The sequence below is a fragment of the Labrus bergylta genome, chromosome 18 (assembly GCF_963930695.1).
Source record: "Labrus bergylta chromosome 18, fLabBer1.1, whole genome shotgun sequence".
In the NCBI taxonomy this organism is placed as follows: Eukaryota; Metazoa; Chordata; class Actinopteri; order Labriformes; family Labridae; genus Labrus; species Labrus bergylta.
The window spans coordinates 8,975,760-8,995,106 of NC_089212.1; the positions used below are offsets into that span (position 1 = coordinate 8,975,760).

The 19,347-nt window shown below is 46.0% G+C and overlaps 1 protein-coding gene across 1 annotated transcript in view; it reads right to left on the reverse strand.

Annotated features, from left to right (window-relative positions):
- The window catches only part of mdga2a (MAM domain containing glycosylphosphatidylinositol anchor 2a), a 76,087-nt gene that overhangs the window by 18,394 nt on the left and 38,346 nt on the right, over nucleotides 1–19,347 (reverse strand). The window contains exons 7-10 of the mRNA XM_065966198.1: nucleotides 15,370–15,699; nucleotides 13,062–13,385; nucleotides 6,023–6,295; nucleotides 194–342 (exon numbers count right to left, since the gene is read on the reverse strand). Of these exons, the coding sequence (XP_065822270.1) occupies nucleotides 194–342; nucleotides 6,023–6,295; nucleotides 13,062–13,385; nucleotides 15,370–15,699 (1,076 nt within the window). The remainder of the gene's footprint in view (nucleotides 1–193; nucleotides 343–6,022; nucleotides 6,296–13,061; nucleotides 13,386–15,369; nucleotides 15,700–19,347) is intronic.

The following is a 19,347-nucleotide window of genomic DNA, read 5'->3' on the forward strand; positions in this document are numbered from 1 at the left end:
AACATAAAACATAAAATATTAGAGTTCAGATCATAAAAACTGTCTGTAGACTTTGGACCGTTGTTGCTTCATCAGGAAACTTTCTGCTTTGATTTTAAGTTAAAAGGTAAATCTGAAATATATCAACATTATTTATTTTGATTCATGAACGGGACTCGTTAGCAGATCTCTTACCCCCTCGACTCGTACTGACCTGTCTGATCCCGAGTCTGTAGGCCAGGATCCGGTCGACGGCGTTGGGCTCCATCTGAGTCCACTGCAGCTTGAAGCCGTAGACTCGAGGTTTGTTCTGCCACAGAGCGCTGTATGTGTCGTAGTAGAACTCGGGAGGGTAGGCCTTTCCTGAGGACACACACACACACACACACACACACACACACACACACACACACACACACACACACACACACACACACACACACACACACACACACACACACACACACACACACACACACACACACACACACACACACACACACACACACACACACACACACACACACACACACACACACACGAATTAGTTTACTGTCAGTTTGGATCATAGATGTTATATTCAGGTGGACGGAGCAACAGCATCCTTGGGGTGAAGCCAAAACATTTAGAGCTCCCACTGCTGAATGGCTGCAGTATAGGTCATAAGCTCCGCCTCCTCCATGTTAACAGATGGGACAAAACTATAAAATCAAAATACACGTCAGATAAACATTTCTCAAACATGGTTTCAGTCTCTATAGGTACCGTATTTTCCGCACTATAAGGCGCACTTAAAAGCTCAAAAAACGACAGTGCGCCTTATAATCCGGAGCGCCTTATATATGGATCAATTGGTTAATTGGTTGATCCATACTGGTTGTACACGGCGCTCAGCGACACTGACTCGGATAATGACGAGAGGGAGCCGGGCATGTTGGATGCCGTACTCGCCCAACTGTTCAATTCGGACACTGAAGAAGAAGAATTCGAGGGATTCGTGGACGGGGAATGAACTGAAAAAGTGAGCTTTACGTGTTATACGTAACTGAACAATGTTGAGTTACGCACTAACGTTTGAATTAGCGGTATCAGACTGTGTTTCTTTTACGTGTTTACAACTGAACAAGGCTGGGAGATATTGTGAATATGCACATTAACGTTTGAACAACGTTGAGTTATTGTGAATGCACTAATGAATGAACAATTTCGAGAGTTACTATATTGTGAATGCACTAACGTTTGATTTAGTGGTATCAGACTGTTTCTTTTACTACGTGTTTACTGAATCAGGGAAAAGTTCCCCTCCACGTTTGGGAGAAGAGGAGTGGATGCATAACGCAACCCCAGTCAAACGTTTGACTGCAGTATCTTCTATTCTATGCGCCTTATAATCCAGTGCACCCTATATATGAAAACAGTTCTAAAATAGGCCATTCATTGAAGGTGCGCCTTATAATCCGGTGCGCCTTATAGTGCGGAAAATACGGTAGTTCTTATCCTGTTGATTCATGACACAGTGTTCATGAATCTGCGAAAATTTGTTTTCATTTGTTATTTGATGATATAAAAAGGAGTGTAACACCATGATTGACAGCTGTGTTGACCAATGAGGCTCTTGCGTTGCTGTGTGCCCTGGATCATCAGAGTGGAGGAGGAACTCTTCATAACCGTGAGTGTCCGCTTCAAACCAACACAAGAATCTGTTCTGCTGTGGACTGAACCCACCTGGGCAACCTTTGACCTTTTAGCAGGAAGGTTAATGTGTGTTCTGGTTGCAGGAAGGGGCGGGACCTCGATCCCTGAGTTGGAACAGCCAGCTCCAATCGGTGCATGTTGACAACCTATCGAAACGTTACCTTTGTTTTTGTGTTATTCGGACAGCGTGCACGAGACGCAACATCAGGTGCCTACCTAGGTCTTCTATTATTGTTGCTGTGGTAACAAGCAGGTACTAGGACTGTTTATTTTAACCTGTCTGATAGGGTCTGCAGGTTTGTGTCCAACAAGAAAGAAGAAGAATAAATTATGTAAAAGAAAAAAAAGACAGAAGAGCGTTTTAATCTTACAGGTAGCAGGATTAGAGAGCTCAAGTTAATATGACAGTAAACAAGTCAAATGTGTGTGTGTGTGTGTGTGTGTGTGTGTGTGTGTGTGTGTGTGTGTGTGTTTTAAGTACATGTGTGTCCGAGCATGTTTGTATGTGTGTCAGCTCACACACTCTGTCTGTGTCAGTGTGTTCCTGCTGATGTGCAAGTCAAACGATTAAAACCACCAAAGAAGAACTCACCTGACTGGACATGCACTGCCTGATAACACAGAGCTGCGTCCTGATTGGCTGACTCAGCTGTCATCATCATGACTCAGGCGACTTTTTTTCTCTCTCTCCAAATTTTAGCTTCAGTAGTTTGACAAAATAATCCTCAATGAAGTTCCACTGATGAGCTTTCTTTAAGCCGCGTGATATTATACTGAACCAGAGAGCTAAGACAGCCGAGGATGTAGGGCCACATACGGGACCAAAGAGGTCCAAAACACCAGAGGATGTAGGGCCGCATACGGGACCAAAGAGGGCTAAAACACCAGAGGATGTAGGACCACATACGGGACAAAAGAGGGCTAAAACACCAGAGGATGTAGGACCACATACGGGACAAAAGAGGGCTAAAACACCAGAGGATGTAGGGCCACATACGGGACAAAAGAGGGCTAAAACACCAGAGGATGTAGGGCCACATAAGGGACCAAACAAGGATAAAATAAGCTTAAACCGAAGAGGACATTTGACCAAATAATAGACCAAAACACAACTAAACCACTCAGGAATTCAGAACCACACATAGTCCCAAAAGAGCTAAAAAGATCTCAAGGCCAAATACTGGACCAAACCAGTCAGTCCTTTCCTTTTGTCCACTGGGTTTTATTGACTGTTGTTCCACCAAACTAAAACAACCTAACAAAAAAAGAAATGCAACAGAGGGGTTTGTTGAGGTCTGCAGCCACGCAGGTGAAACACTGGACTAAGTACGGAGGCTTGTTGATGAGGAGCAGGAAGGAAATGTCAAACAGAATAATTGAGGGACCTGAAAAGTCCTTCGGTCTGAATATCCTTGACTCGGGTCAGATCTAAAGTTGATCTGATGGAAACATGAATAATGCAAACTGCTACAGCTTTGACTCTGAGAGACAAAGGAAAAAGTACAGACGCTGAACTTTAGTTTTGCACTGAGGGTAGAGTCTCAGAGTTTGGTGTCAGAGTTTCATTTCTGCTTTGATTCTGAAGCTTTGCTGCTGTCTCAACAAGGTTTAAAGAGCCACCGGCATGTTCACACCTGATTAACGAAACACACCTCACCTCAGGAATGACAAGCCTGACATAATCACCATCATTTTCCATCGGCTCTCCATCCTGAGCTTACAACTCTCTCTCTTTAACTGCTTTCTGCTGCAGCCTGCAGAACGCGCTGCAGCTCTGCGGCCGGACGTGATAAGAGGCTTAACGCATCCGAACGGTTTACAGGAAGAGTCTCGCAGCGCTGACAGGGCGTCTCTGCAGGGGAGCTTTCATCGGAGAGAGGACGGAGATACGAAACAACTCAGCAGGCACTTCCTGTGTGAGGACGAGTGTTCACTTAGCAGCTCTGGGAGTTAAAACATCCGTCTGAAGATTTGTGACGAGTCAGGCTTTTAAAAGCCACATGAGAGATGTACCGATCCCACTTATAGTCCGGTAGGATTTAGAAAACCAAACTCAGGGGATCGGTTGATACTGAAGGCCAATCAATTACCAGTCTTTTGTTTTGAATAACAAATATTGGACAAAACAGAGCTAGACAACCAAGGAAGGACTGAATACTGGAGCAAACCCCAGCTGAGTCTGAAAACTGAGAATTCAGGAGAAAATGATGGACAGTGAGAAAACAGAAACAGCCTATACATTATATACTGTATGCTTTAGAACCAAACCAGAGCCAAAAGATAAGAGAATACAGGGCCAAGGAGTGAACACCAGGGCCAAATACTGGACCAAACAGGGGCCTAAACACAGGAGAATACTGGACCAAACCAGAGCCCAAAAAAAGGAGAATACAGGAACAGATACTAGACCAAACCAGAGCTTAAACACAGGAGAATACTGGGCCAAATACTGGACTAAACCAGAGCCTAATGAAATGAGAATACAGAGCAGATTTCTAAACAAACCAGAGCTACAACAAGGGAAAATGGGGCTGATTATTAGACCAAACAAGAGCTAAACGATTTAAACAAACAAAGATTTCATCCATGAATGTTTCAGAAGTACACTGCTCAGGGCGGCTCACACTGGAGAAGTTTTTTGGTCCCCTCTTTCCTCTCTGACATCGTTAGCATTAAAAATAATTCTGTACTGTGTGACAAAGTTTTGGCTTTAAGCAGTGCAGGTGGTGACCGACTTATTCATGTTTGTCCCTCGGGGGTTACTGTAGCTGTATGTGCTGTTCAGTTCCACAAACTTGAACACTCGACTCGCCTGCTGCTGCCACCAGCTCTCGCACACTAGCTGTCCTGAACGCTCGTGTAAATGCCGACCGCGGCCTGCAGAGACCACGTGGAGGCTTCAGGGCTCAACACATTAGTTCATGTTCCATAGTCACACTGTTGATGATGTTCCTGCAGAGCACAGACTCCCTGCAGAGGTTGGTTTAAACTATTAGTGCTTGTTAGTATTAATCATAGCTCGGGGTTTGATATAAACAGTTTATGTTTCCCCAGAAACGTTCTTATTTACTGAAAACAAAGATAGAAACGTAACTTACACCCTCTGATTCTCAGTATTTAGCAGCTTTAGCTTCATATCCTGTCAATTAGATCTCAACATGATGCCTTGCACAGCTGGACCTTTTTCTGCACTAAGTTGTAGAAAAGTTCAGTAAACCATCATAAATCTGCACTGCGAGGGGAGAACGGTATAGTTTTTGTTTTTCTTTAAACTAAGCTAAGGTCAAGATGCAGCTTAGGTGCCCTTAATAATAAGGAAACAGAAAAAGTGCTGCACATATATTTCATAAGACAGGTGTGTAGGAAGGTAATGTGTCAATCAAAGACGTACAGGTGAACTCCAGCACACTGTCCAACGCTGTTTTAACACGTGTGATGTTTGAGGATTTAAGTAAATAACAGTCACAGTTAAGAAAACTGCAGAAAGTTCCTTTAAATACTGCAGCGAGGGCACCAGAGGAACAATACAACATGAAGAGCAAACATTAAAGATAAAGCTTTATTTATAAAGTCCCCAAACATTGACGAGTGTTATCTGTGAGGAGCCGCCGAGTTAATTGAAGAACAGAGCGGAGCGGGCAGGTATTAAAGGCAGCGGCTTTAATCTCTCACACACACACACACACACACACACACACACACACACACACACACACACACACACACACACACACACACACACACACACACACACACACACACACACACACACACACACACACACACACACACACACACACACACACTGTTTGTTGTCAGTGTGTGCTCAGAGGATGTGAAGCTCTGCACATTATTCATGACGCCTTCGAGTCCCTCGAGGAAACTCGCACTGATTCTCTGCCCGAGTCTGCCGGCGCTCACGATTCACAGATAAACTCTAATTAATCGTCTTGTTCTCGTCCTCGAGATGTAAACAGTTTAAAATCAGATCAGAGTTCCCATCAGGCCTCTGGGCAGGGACACGATGATGTGACAAAAAACAAAGCATGTCTGACGTGATTATAGAGAGTATAAAAGAGTCCAAGTCAAATATTACACAGGACAAGAAGACCTCAAGTCCAAGTCCAAGTCCAAGTCCAAGTCCAGTAAAGTCCAAGTCAAACACATCAAGGCTCAGGTCATTAAGGAAGTTCATTTTAAGGCTCAGGTCATTCTAGGCACAGTCTTATTACTAAACAGGTGTATGTCAGTCATTCAAACATTCTGTCTCTGAACGAGGAACCTCCTCCTGTTCACACCACACACTACCAAACAAACGTCCCATCATGCCCCAGTGAGCCTGACTCACCTGTGACCAGGAAGGTGCAACGCCCGGCCCCGGCCTCGTTGGTGATGTCACAGGTGTACTCGCCGTAGCCCTCTCTGTTCAGAGCTTTGACCTGGTAGTTGGTGTCGTCCTGCTGGTCGCTGAACTGTCCCATGGTGAGGAGGCGGGACCCCAGTTTCCACTCGTACCTGAGGAGGCGAGCCGGGTGAGCGCGCAGCAGGCGACAGGTGAGGCTGAATGCCCGGCCGAGTGCCTGGCGGATCTCTGTGTACACCGGCTCCACCACGGGGGGGACTGTGAGGAACATACAGGCGGGAAAATTAGACAAAGCATCATCAAACCAGCAGCTTCTTCATAAACTGGAGATATCCGTCCACATGTCGTTTAAATCAGACTTTAGGACTTAAGCTTCGGGCAAACGCAGACATCAATACAGCTTTTTATACCTTAAAAAACCAAAATACCTTTTTATAAATAATTAACTTAAAGGAGCAATATGTAGCTCTGACACCTTAACACACTGACAACTTTATTTCCTTCACAGGAGATTCCAGTTCCAGTTTCTCAAGATGAAGCAAATTTACCTTTATGATAAAAAGGTGACGACTTCATTTCCTGAAGTCCAGATCGCCCGCAGGCGAGAGACGTGACACGTCTTCATGTTGATTCAAATTTTCACCAGAAACTAAAACACACGGACGGTCTGCTTATGAAATAAATGTGCATATTAATTCAGTCCAGTTACAGCAGAGGACACACACACACACACACACACACACACACACACACACACACACACACACACACACACACACACACACACACACACACACACACACACACACACACACACACACACACACACACACACACACACACACACACACACTCGGCTAAAGGTCTGCGGTTCATCTTCCTCCTCTGAGGGACTCGGTCCAGAAACCATCTAAAGGTCAGCTGGACGCCTTTGCTGGACAACGACCTTCAGCCGAGCGCTCTGATTGGCTCGGAGAGGACTTCTGACAGAACTGTTTAATTCCCACAATGCACTGCTGAGGCTGCTGTTCCAGCTCGTTAATGAGCTTGCTACTACAGATTTCATCCTGATAACTTTCAGAGTTTCTCTCTGAGTGCAGTCTGAGGAGCATCAGGACTCTGTAGGGCCCAACGAGGCCCGGGTTCCTCTACTGGATTCATTAAGACTGGTAAAACACCCCCAGGGACCCCGAGGCGACGACACACATCCAGGGCTCTGAGTGGACTACACATGTCCTCGGGGACGAAGGATGACTTGAATCTCTAACTGCTTTTTGATAAGTCTAAATGATTCGATTTTAGAGGTGGAGAACTCTAAATTGATGCTGCGACTTTGGATGTTGTTGATTTCACCTTTTGAGCTAATTTACGGTAACTGGCTAGCCCTCTGATAGAGGTCAAAGGTCACACTCGGAGCGCATCAAATCGATTCATAGCTTTCAAACCGGTCCATCGATCAGCTCGTACGATTTGGTTTAATCGATCCCGGCTTCTGCAGACCGGTTCACTCCAGTCGGTTTATCTTTGCACCCTAGGCTGGCGTCTGAGTAACCCCCGTAAAGAAAATACAATCTGATGTCTTCCTAATCCCTGAACAGGAACAAACCACCAACATTCAAACAGGAAAACAACTGCCAATGTCTGTGTAATCCGCGCTGATGATGCTAACATTATCAGTTTTTTTATTTTGTCTCTTTAATCTCTGAAGAGAAGAGCGCTCTAGGATTCTAACGTGATGTGTCCTTTCATTTGTCTGTCCCTGTACAGCCTCCAAACCGTCAGTAGTTTACCCGTTTTATGCTAACGTCAGTCAGTCGGTACACTCTGCTGAACAGTTTTCTTGGATTAAACGTTGTGTAATCCCGTTAATTTGTGACCTCTTCAGGATTGACTGCTGCAGCCGTTTTCATGCTTGTGTCTGTTTATGCTCCTTTAATTAAAGAAACTTCTCCCTCTGAATGTTCTGATTGTGTTTCTCGTGTTGACTCGTCACATCGCTGACGTCCCCGTAATCCATGTTCAAAAAACGACCTTGGGGGGGATTTTGTACAACAGCTGCTGTCGACTGCTTCCTGTTTTATTCCTCTGTGTGCGCGCCTCTCTGCAGAGATCATTTTCAGCCGTGCATGTTGGTAACCCCACAGTGGGATGTTCGTCAGAGGGATTGTGGGGATGTCACCTCTGATCATCACTGTCATCCCCGTAATCCAGAGAAAAAAAACAGCAGACTGAGAGGGATTATTGTCAAAGTCAAACCTCAAACAGCTCGTTTGAAATGTTGCTCCGGAGCTTTTATCTTGGAGCTACATGTGGTTCTGATTAGCACGTTCAAAGACAGGTCGTAAATGACTGAATTCATGAATAAAAACAAAGAAGAAGAACGGCATGTTGTTGCTCCTGTGTCCTCGTCACTCTCTGTGCAGCAGCTTCCCGCGAGGATTACTTTGATTTCTTTGCCTAAATACAGTTGAAAGAGAAATCTGTGTCGTTCACTTATTTCTAAGTAATCCACCTGTAATCTGCCCACTGCTATTGGTTAATCTGCTTAGTGATGTCGCACAGTGAAAACAGAAAAACACACAGCAGGAAGTTTAGAGAAGAGAGAATGTAAAAAGCCAGCATCCAAACACAGCATTCAGAATGTGACCCGAGTACAACGTAAATATTACTCCTGAATGATGAACAGAAAGTGTAAATGGACTTCAGCTTGTTCAGTTCTTTTCTAGTCTTCTGACGACTCAGCGCTTTTACACTGCAGGTCACACCTACACATTCACACCTACACATTCACACACTGATGGTAGAGGCTGCTGAGTAAAGTGACCATCAGAAGTAATTTATCCCATTTATAGGCCACCAACGAAGCAGCAGGAGCAACTTGGGGTTAAGTGTCTTGGTCAAGGACACATCGGACATGTGGCTGCAGGAGCTGGGGATCGAACCCCCGACCTTCCGGGTTGGAGACGACCAACTCTACCACTGAGCCACAGCCGTCCGATGCATCATTGGCTGAGGAACCAATCAGACAATATCAGTCGTCATGATACCAGATTTTAAACTTTGATTCTGGTAAAAATCAAACGATACCTGTTTGACACCACAGCAGCAGCAGCAACAACAACAACAACAACAACAAGAACAACAACAGCAGTCCGACACTCAAGAATGGGTATTTCAATTATCACATATTAAAGACAAACTCCTGCAAGCTGTCTTGAATGTGGCCGCCAATTTATTTGTATAAATAAATTTCGACTGTTCAGGAATTTACTTGCAGTGTTTGATGGATGAAATCCTCTGCTACACGCTGGTCTTATAAAATAATGTTGTTCTTTTTAAAGATTTGTTATTCATTGACACTATTGTATTATTACAACAACAGAGATTTGGGAACTTTGACAACCATAGATCTGAGTTCCGACTCCCCTCATGACCTCCCCTCTCTCTTTATCTCCTGCTCGTGTGTTCAGCTTCTTCCTCTTGACGCACTTTTCTCAGAGTGTTTTCATCGTTTTTTTCTGCTGATCTGATTGCAGCTCATTTGTCTGTTTAGAGAGAAGCATCTGCCACATGAGAGCATGTAAAGAAAACACAGCCCGAGTGCAGCCGGCTGTGTTTCTCTCTGTGAGGACAGTGAGTAAACTGTGAGGAGCATTCTCTGCAGGCAGTGACGAAGACGCTGCCCCTCCCCCTCCCCCTCCCCCTCCCCCTCCCCCTCCCCGACAGGCTGGTTGAGAAGAGGAGCGTCCTCGGCCAAACACTGATACCCCTCGAGGTGTTCCAGCGAGCAAGAGGTCAGAACAGCCCGCAGCCGTCAGACTGTTTGAGTCACCCGCTCCGTCACAGCGTGGACATCAGCGGCGTGCAGGCTTCCTGTCACAACTCGTATTTCACTCGGTTTTAGCAACATTCAAGTGTCAGCCTCTGTTTACTCTCCGCTCTGCTGAGGCCTCCGCTTGAGCTAATGACAGTGAAACGGAGAGTCATCATGGAAATATTAAAACAGAGCAGGTAGAGCCGAGAACCAGAGTCCAAGTCAGGAGGTGCAGAGAGACCTCGAGTTCAGGTTAGGAGGTTCAGAGAGACCTTGAGTCCAAGTCAGGAGGTTCAGAGAGACCTGGAGTCCAAGTCAGGAGGTTCAGAGAGACCTGGAGTCCAAGTCAGGAGGTTCAGAGAGACCTTGAGTCCAAGTTAGCAGGTGCAGAGAGACCTTGAGTCCAAGTTAGCAGGTGCAGAGAGACCTTGAGTCCAAGTCAGGTGGTTCAGAGAGACCTTGAGTCCAAGTTAGGAGGTGCAGAGAGACCTTGAGTCCAAGTTAGGAGGTGCAGAGAGACCTTGAGTCCAAGTTAGCAGGTGCAGAGAGACCTTGAGTCCAAGTCAGGTGGTTCAGAGAGACCTTGAGTCCAAGTTAGGAGGTGCAGAGAGACCTTGAGTCCAAGTTAGCAGGTGCAGAGAGACCTTGAGTCCAAGTCAGGTGGTTCAGAGAGACCTTGAGTCCAAGTCAGGTGGTTCAGAGAGACCTCGAGTCCAAGTCAGGTGGTTCAGAGAGACCTCGAGTCCAAGTCAGGAGGTTCAGAGAGACCTCGAGTCCAAGTTAGGTGGTTCAGAGAGACCTTGAGTCCAAGTCAGGAGGTTCAGAGAGACCTTGAGTCCAAGTTAGGTGGTTCAGAGAGACCTCGAGTCCAAGTCAGGAGGTTCAGAGAGACCTCGAGTCCAAGTTAGGTGGTTCAGAGAGACCTTGAGTCCAAGTCAGGAGGTTCAGAGAGACCTTGAGTCCAAGTTAGGTGGTTCAGAGAGACCTCAAGTCCAAGTCAGGAGGTTCAGAGAGACCTCGAAATGACAACTGATAAAGTCAGAAGGGAAAGAGTCAGAGGGGGCGATGGCAGAAAGTCATGAAAATACACAAGAAGTCAAGCTGTTTCTTCACAATGGAGCTGAACACGTTTACTGTGCCTTCATCTCATGGTATATAAAACCTGTTTACAGTTTGTATTCATGATGTTTATCTTATTTGAGACTGTGCCTGTTCCCTCTCCAGAGTTTCTCAAATTACATGCTGCTCTCGTTGCATTTCACGCTCCTCTCCAAGGTGCCCTAACGGCACAGAATCTGATTTCTGGCTGGTTTTTCCATTACCATCTAAAATGTCTCAGATACATCCAAAAAGTTGCAGCGTCAGGTATCAAGAGTGCAGGTCGATGCACTTATCAGATCTAATATCACAAAAATGGCCAATTTAAATTACTGATCTTCTCATCTTTATGGCACGCCCTCTACATTTTCCCTGCAGGAAACTCCAACAACAATCCTGACTCCATGCACATGCCACAAATAAATCAACCCATGACAAACACTGAATGAGCTAACAGTCCAAGTCTGGTTCTCACAGACTCCGATTAGCTGCTAATGTTGCTAACATGTAAACAAATAATGTTCTAATGTGACTGGTTGTAGAAAGTGGAGCTCAGACTTGTTGGACGGTCTGTTAGTCCAATAAAGCTCACAGAGAGACAGATTATTAGTCTGATATTTAGGAACAAATCTCCAAAAGGCTCCAACAGCACAAACACGGCCCAGAGGTTAAAGGACAGACTCTAGTGCACACTGGAGGAACTGCAGCTGTAAAGTTGGACATTTTAACATGGGGCTCTATGGGGACTGACTCACTGCAGAGTGCAAGTTTTACCTCTGTATGTTGAGGTAAACTTGATCGTTCTGATTCTATCAATGAAGATATTCAATTGCTGACGTGTCTATGTGTGTGTATGTGTGTGTGTGTGTGTGTGTGTGTGTGTGTGTGTGTGTGTGTGTGTGTGTGTGTGTGTGTGTGTGTGTACGCGTGCATGTGTGCTCAGACTGCTCAGCTGAAGATTTCTCGCAGTTTCTGCTTCAATTCTCCGGAGAATCAGAACGAGTCGGTCTGCAGAGGAGATTCACTCTGACAGCCTTTTAGTGCAGCAGGAAGCCAGGAGAGAGAGTGAGTGTGTGTGTGTGTGTGTGTGTGTGTGTGTGTGTGTGTGTGTGTGTGTGTGTGTGTGTGTGTGTGCGTGGTCTCCTGTCACTCCCTCTGATGGTATTCCGTGTGAAGGGGTCCCTTGCAGGTCAGGCTAAGCTTGAGTGGAAGGTCTCAGAGTTGACCCTCGTTGATCCCCCGTAGACAGACAGACAGACAGACAGGTAGACACACACAAACACACACACACAAACACACACCCACACCCACACAGGCGTGCCTTTACAACCCGTTGGTGTGCGTTTTAATCTCGGTCTCTCTGTTCTGATGGATGTCGTAAAATCTGATTGGATCTTTAAGCACTTCCTCTTTCACCTCACAATGCATTCTGGGTATTTCACAGGTTAAAATGTTAATTTTTTTTGCCAGCTGTAGTTCGGTTGCAGCAGATGTTTGGCGAGGAGAGAGCGTGACATCATGAAGGATCTTCTTCTGTCGTGCTCAGACGTTTCCTCGGGCTGCTGTGTTGGATACATATCTTAAATAAAGCGTTCACCTTTAAGAGTTTAGGGCTACATTTCACCGATCATCGTTTGGTGTTATGACCTGGGTATGGAGTCGACATGCTTCCTGTTCCTGTGTCACACGGGGACAGTTTGATCTTTGAGTCATAGATTTACGAGGACGAGTATTCTGTCAGATCAGGATCCATCTTTTCAATGTCAGCGGTGACGGGAATAAATATCCTGCAAAGCATTGAACATTCTAATAAACCTGAGAATACAAAAGAGTACACAGTCGAGTACATACCACAGAGCGCCCCCTACAGGCCTGGACCTCTTCCATTGAAGGCTAGGTATTCAGCGTTTGCCCTTGTGGGCCACCGTAGTTCTGACTCAGTGAAGTGAATCTTAATTTCCACAACTCTAAAAAAGACCTGAAGCTTCAGTCTGACGATCAAATCGGAGCCATATAACTGAAGTAATCTGTGTGTGTGTGTGTGTGTGTGTGTGTGTGTGTGTGTGTGTGTGTGTGTGTGTGTGCGCGTGTGTGTGTGTGTGTGTTACCCACACTGCACCACCAGCTGGATGAGTGCCTCTCGTGGCTTCACGTTGAACCCATTGTACTGACTCGTCTGGCAGCGATACGAGCCGCTCATGTCTCGGGTCACGTTGCTGATCCTCAGGACGCCGTCGTAGCTCTCGATCTGTTCCGACCCGTCCGGCATCAGAGGCGCAGTCGCTGCTGCTGCCGCCGCCGCCCCACTCTCCTCCACCCTCGACCACAGGATGATGGGTTTGGGTTTCCCTGAGACCAGACACTGCAAGTCCACGGTGTCGCCCTCCTGAGCGATGAGGTGAGAGCGCCCTCTGGGGACGCTCAGCTCTGGAGGAACTGCAGAAGAAGACACGGTTAAGAAACAACACGGGCTGAAGAACCTCACGTTCACCTCTCATGTCGTCAGTGTGTGAAACCTTTACATGATCTTATTTATCGGATACTGGCATCTGCAAAAACCTGTCTCTGAAGCTCGGAGGTCAGAATATAAAATATTCTATTAATAGCTGAACGAGTGCAGAGAGGTGACGCTGTGAGCAGGAATAACACAGGAGGAAGCGGTCTGATGTGGAGTTTGTCCTTCATTTAAAAAGCACGGTGAGAGAGCTGCTGAAGGGGGGAGGGGGAGGGGGGGAGAGGCTGCTTGACTGTTTTAACATTTATTCTCCTTATGGGAATGCAGCAGCGACCCGAGCACGACCTTCTGTTTTAACACGAAACATCCGTCAGCGGGCGTTCAGGCTGCAGCAACTCTTTACTTCCTCTCCTCCATCACTTCATCCCTCACCCCCCCTCCTTCCCCCCCGTGCTCCTCCTCACAGGCTCTCTGACTGTTTCCTCCCGACTGCCAAGGTCACAAACAAACAGGAAGTCAGCCGCCGCCAGCAGACGCTCATCCGCATGACGTCGGTCTGAAGGAAAAGTTATTTTCTCTGAAAGAAGAGGACTGTTTGAGAGTCAGAGCGCTGCGGGGTTTTTACCAGAAGAAGAAGAAGAAGAGGAAGTGCAGGTGCTGAGGAGAAGAGGAGAAGAAGACGTCCATGTCTCCGTTGAAAGATTTCTTCATGATTCTTTTGGTTTCCACAGACGCCCCGAGGCTCTCAGAGAACAGACCTCCTCACTGGGAAACAGAGCTCCCGCAGGGTGGGAAGTTTGAGGAAAGTGTTTCTGTTTCTGTCTGACGTTTGAAGCCGATAAAGTCGACGCTAACAGACGCTTTAATCCACATCTGAGTTCAGTCTGAGACGATAAAGTTCTTCTCTCTTAAAGAACAACGACACTCAATTTGCCTGAAGCATCGGGAGGATTTTAACTCTTTCAAGTCAGAGGTGAAGAAGTTATCAATGAGATCAGAAAGAGGTGGTTAACCGGTCTGTGATTCTTCAATCCTCTCCTGTGAATCAAAATCAGCTCTGTCTGAGCGCTGCATTAAAGACACCTCAAGTTGTTTCCAGTAAACAGAAACGGACAACTGCACCAAAAGTTTGAGATCTCTCAGATTTTTCTGTTTCCACCTCATTCCCCTCCATTGATTAAAATAAAAGTCTCCTCTGTCATCAACTCTTCTTCTTTATTCACTCGTAGAAGCTGTTAGAGTCGAGACTGTGGAACATCAGCAGGAAACTCTGAACTCTGAATGTTAAAGGATTCAAACTAGACTTTTAAAATCACGTTATCATGTTCGATGAATTCCTCAAAGTGGGACTCAGGGTCCAGTCACACAGAGACACAAGATCACAGGAGTATATTGTATCTTGAAACACGCCTCTGCTTTTACGTCTGTAAGACATCTGAGGGGATTCTTATGCACCTGCTCAGTCTGTGTGAAGAATCAAAAAGACACAAAACACGCACACGAAGGGTTAAATGCTCCCCTCACAAACAGGGTGACAGTCACGCACAGTTAGAGTGAAAAATAGTCGTCTGCTGAGAGTTGGCGGTAACTGCACCGATCAAACTTTCCAGAGATCAGGAAAACACTTCCACCTCTGTGTGCCTTCAAAATAAAAGCTCTGTAAATAAAGTCTGCTATTTATGTAACCAGATGGTTAAATCAGTCCAGGGCTGCCAGCGGCTCCACACTTCATCCAACATGTGTGGAGACACTCTGGAGCTGTTACCATGACAACCACTACACTGACTACTCTATGTCAGTGTTTGTGTCTGAGTATCATCAGAGCGATACGCTTTGTGAGCTCGACTCAGAGACGGAGCAGAGGCAGGGAGAACACAATGAAGGATTTATGGAACTTTAAGCGGCCACAATCCGTTCTTAATAAATCAAGGAGAGAGTAGAAGCCCCGCCCCCAGCGTGACTCACCAGTGGTGGATGAGATGTTGACGTCAATGCTGATCTCCGGGCTCCCTCCGTTCCTCAGCGAGGCCACGCAGGTGTAGGTGCCGAAGTCGGTGAACTTGAGGTCGATGATGTCGAGGTTGGTGGTTCCAGGCGAGACCTCGGTGTCCGTGTGGGTGATGACCATTCGCTCGGAGCTCCTCAGCGGACGCCCGTTCTTCAGCCAGCTGAACTGCAGCTCCTCAGGGGGCGTGGCCTCCACCTGGCAGCTGATCTTCACCTCCCGGCCGATCTGGATGTTGTCGTCGTTGTGGTACGGGTCGGGTGTGATCCAGAAACGACCTTTACGCAGACCTGCGGGAAGAGGACGGACACAAGGGGACCAGCTTTAGTCTCAAAGATTCTTCATTTCTTTGTCATCACTTTGTTTTTAATAAAGGTTTAACACAAACAGAGATCAACAGTTTGGTTCCTGAAGTAAAAATCCTGTTCATTTCCTCCATAGTGGATTTGATTATTAGCTATGATGTCATAACCATCACAGGTAGACTGACCACGAGGTACCTGAGCGTGAAACGATGTTCGTCTGATATCAAACTCATTTTAAAAACAACACAGTTTATTCACAATATCGGGAAAAGAACTACACTACCCACGATCATAGAGAGTCACAGCAACGTCTCTGATTGGTGGTGCTCGCTGTTACCATGGCAATGTTCCCTGCTCCTCTGCGCTGCATGAGAACGGATAGTTTCACTAGCAGGCTAACCGGTTAATTAGCTAACACTAGCAAGCACTACAAGTGATTACAACACGTGTATTAACAGTATAAACACGACAACCATGACTAAAGTTACACTGAAGAAGAAGAGGGATCATCTTCAATGCATGGTGGGATGTGTAGTTCCTTGACTCTGGAAGAAAGTGATGCACTCAGTCCTGTACCTTTTTCTTTTAGCTTCTTAACGCCATTTTGGCGCTGAATCAATTGTACTATAGTCACGAGTATTGGGGTAGCTGGTCGTCATGGTTACAGGCTTCAATCGCTTGATGTAAGGATTTTGTGAAACGTCAACAGAGGATTTGAACGGGGGAAATTAACTTCTGTGGGCGGTCGCTGTTGAGGTTTATAATAAAACTGGTTTTACAAACGGATGAAATTCTGAAAATAATAATTATGCAAATAAATCGACTTAGCAGTGCTGATGGCCTAGCAGTTATTTTGTGCACCCCATGTACGGAGGCTGTAGTCCTCATTGCCTGATGCACAGCCACCATCACCCGCTGCTGACCTCGTTTATGCACGGCCTGCTCCGACCTCCACCTCAGCGGTGAGGTAGTGTGGACAACAGGAACGAGAGGAATACAAAGGAGAAATTCTTCCTGCATGTTATCCCATCTGCTCTTTTGTAGTGTCTCGAGATAGCAGCTGAATCAACAGAAAACCAAAATGTACCAAATTCAGCCACATTTGTTGGATTTCTCTGTGATCTCCACTCAGAAACAAAACTTCTCTGAAGTTGATTAAAGTCTGAACAAACATGAGCGTGGTTCTGACAGACGGATCATACATGACATGAGAGCAGAGTTTAGTCTCCAACTCTTCTGCTGTGGAGAAACTAATCCGTCAGAATGAGACTTAATTATGACAGAAGCCATTTGTTCAGTTTAATCCGACCAGCTGCTCCTCTTCCTCTGCTGTCATTTAACCTCCTGGTGTCCGGCTCGGAGCGGGTTCACTACCTGCACTCTCAGCCAATCAGACGCTAAGACAACTGCACTGTGAAAGTTTCTGTCTGACTCGAGTGTGTGTCAGTTTGTCAGTCGACAATCACAGATCTAAACATGTCAACTGTTGAGTTTCCCGTGACGCTTGCTGTGAATTCTCCTGAAGGTGTAAATGACAATCAGGTGTGTGGACACAACCACTAGGCCCCCGGTGCCCCTCGATATTCTTTGATTTTAAGAATCATAGCAAAGCTTAAAATTCTGGTATAATGACAACCCTAGTAAGCAGTGGATCAGTCGTCAGTAAGCTAATCCATGCTAGTGCAGTTCGCTCATGTGTTGTGTGCTTTGTGTCTTTAAGGAGTCCTCCACTAGCGGTCTGAGACTTCAGGAGGTTCTCTGTCGGATCCAGCAGCAGCTGACGAAGAGGTGACGCTGTTCATCTGCAGCTCGGAGTGTTTCTGGAAACACAAAGTGAAACACTGACGCCCTGAAAACGTGTCGATTTTTCTGTTTGTGAGCCTCCGTCTGTCAGCCCCAACAGGCTGCTCACACACAGGAGGTCGAAGTTCAAATCCCAGATCTGTGTGTGTGTATGTGTGTGTGTGTGTGTATCGGGGGTATGAGTCTATAAATAGCCGCGGTTCGTGAGGCGAGCAGCTGATTGTCCTTGTTCATTAAGATTTAAGCAAGAACGCCTCAAAACAAAACCCTGTGTGAGCGAGTGTGTGAGTGTTTCACTGCATCAGTAAAAGGTCTGTTGCATAACTGGAGGTGGAAGCAGCGCCTGCACACACACACACACACTTGCACACACACACACACACACGCACACATGTACATACACACACACACACACACACACCCTGGCATGGCTCCAGTACTGTCAGCACACTGTAGTACTATAACAAAAACTGGTCTTTGTATGAGGATGAAAGCTCCAGAAAAAGCTCCTGTGACCTGCGTTACCCAGAACACCTCTCTCTGCACTACTCGGCAGAACTTCATTTGTACCCAAAAAAAGCACAGCGTCAGCGCCACACACACGCACAAGCACACACACACAATTATGCACACACACCTGCAGACCACAGGGAACTGAAAGAGGTGAGTAGCTGTAATCGTGCTGATTTCATTCTCTCATCTTCATCTCTTTAAACTGTGTTTAGAAGAATAAACTGCATTAATAGATACGACTCAGCCAAGTTATTCAACATGCATTTAACTTTATCCTACTACAATATGTGGGCGCCAGTATCCTAATGGTTAGTGTGTAAGCACCTCGTGTACAGAGACTGTATATGGCAGGCGGACCTGTAAACAGGCTGTAACGTCTGCAGCGGGTAAACAGGCTGTAACGTCTGCAGCGGGTAAACAGACTGTAACATCTGCAGCAGGTAAACAGGCTGTAACATCTGCAGCAGGTAAACAGACTGTAACGTCTGCAGCAGGTAAACAGGCTGTTATGTCTGCAGCAGGTAAACAGACTGTAACGTCTGCAGCAGGTAAACAGACTGTAACGTCTGCAGCAGGTAAACAGACTGTAACGTCTACAGCAGGTAAACAGACTGTAACGTCTGCAGTATAATGGTTGATGGATCAAAGTGTTTCCTCTCAAAGTTGTTGTTTTTGGCCCTCACAGGCTCAGGTTGTTACTGTTAGAGTGTGACAACATAACAGAAAGGATCCCTACAGAGAGAGACCTTTTAGTTTTTAACAGCTGTGACATCACTTTCTACAAACACACCACACAACAGTCAGAAATTCACAGATTTTAAGTCTCTAAACGAAGGAGCTGTTGGTCTATTCCTGCTTCTATCTGTTAGTCAGTTTGTGTTATTGTGTGACTGCGTAGTTTTAAATTATGAGTTGGAATCTGATGTAATATTTGTGTAACACAAGAACACCCTCCTCTCACTCCGTCTCCTAAAAGTGTGTTCATACAAAAATAGTTCATATTTGGTCAAACATAGTTGCTTAAAAATTTCTTCTGAGATCTGGTATTAATGTAACTTTATCTAGATTGAACTTCATTAGAATGTTATTTAATATAACCTGCCTGTCTGTCCTCCTCCTCCTCCTTTTATCCCTCTCCTCTTCCTTCACACACTCCTGAATTCATCATCCATGCCGCTCATTCTCCTCCTCCTCTTTTATTCCTCCATCTTTGTTCTTGCCTTCCTCCTCTCCCCTCCACCTCCATCGTCATCCTCTCTTCCTTCTCACCCTTCATCGCCTCCTCATCCTCACCTCCTCCTCCTATCTCTCCTCCTG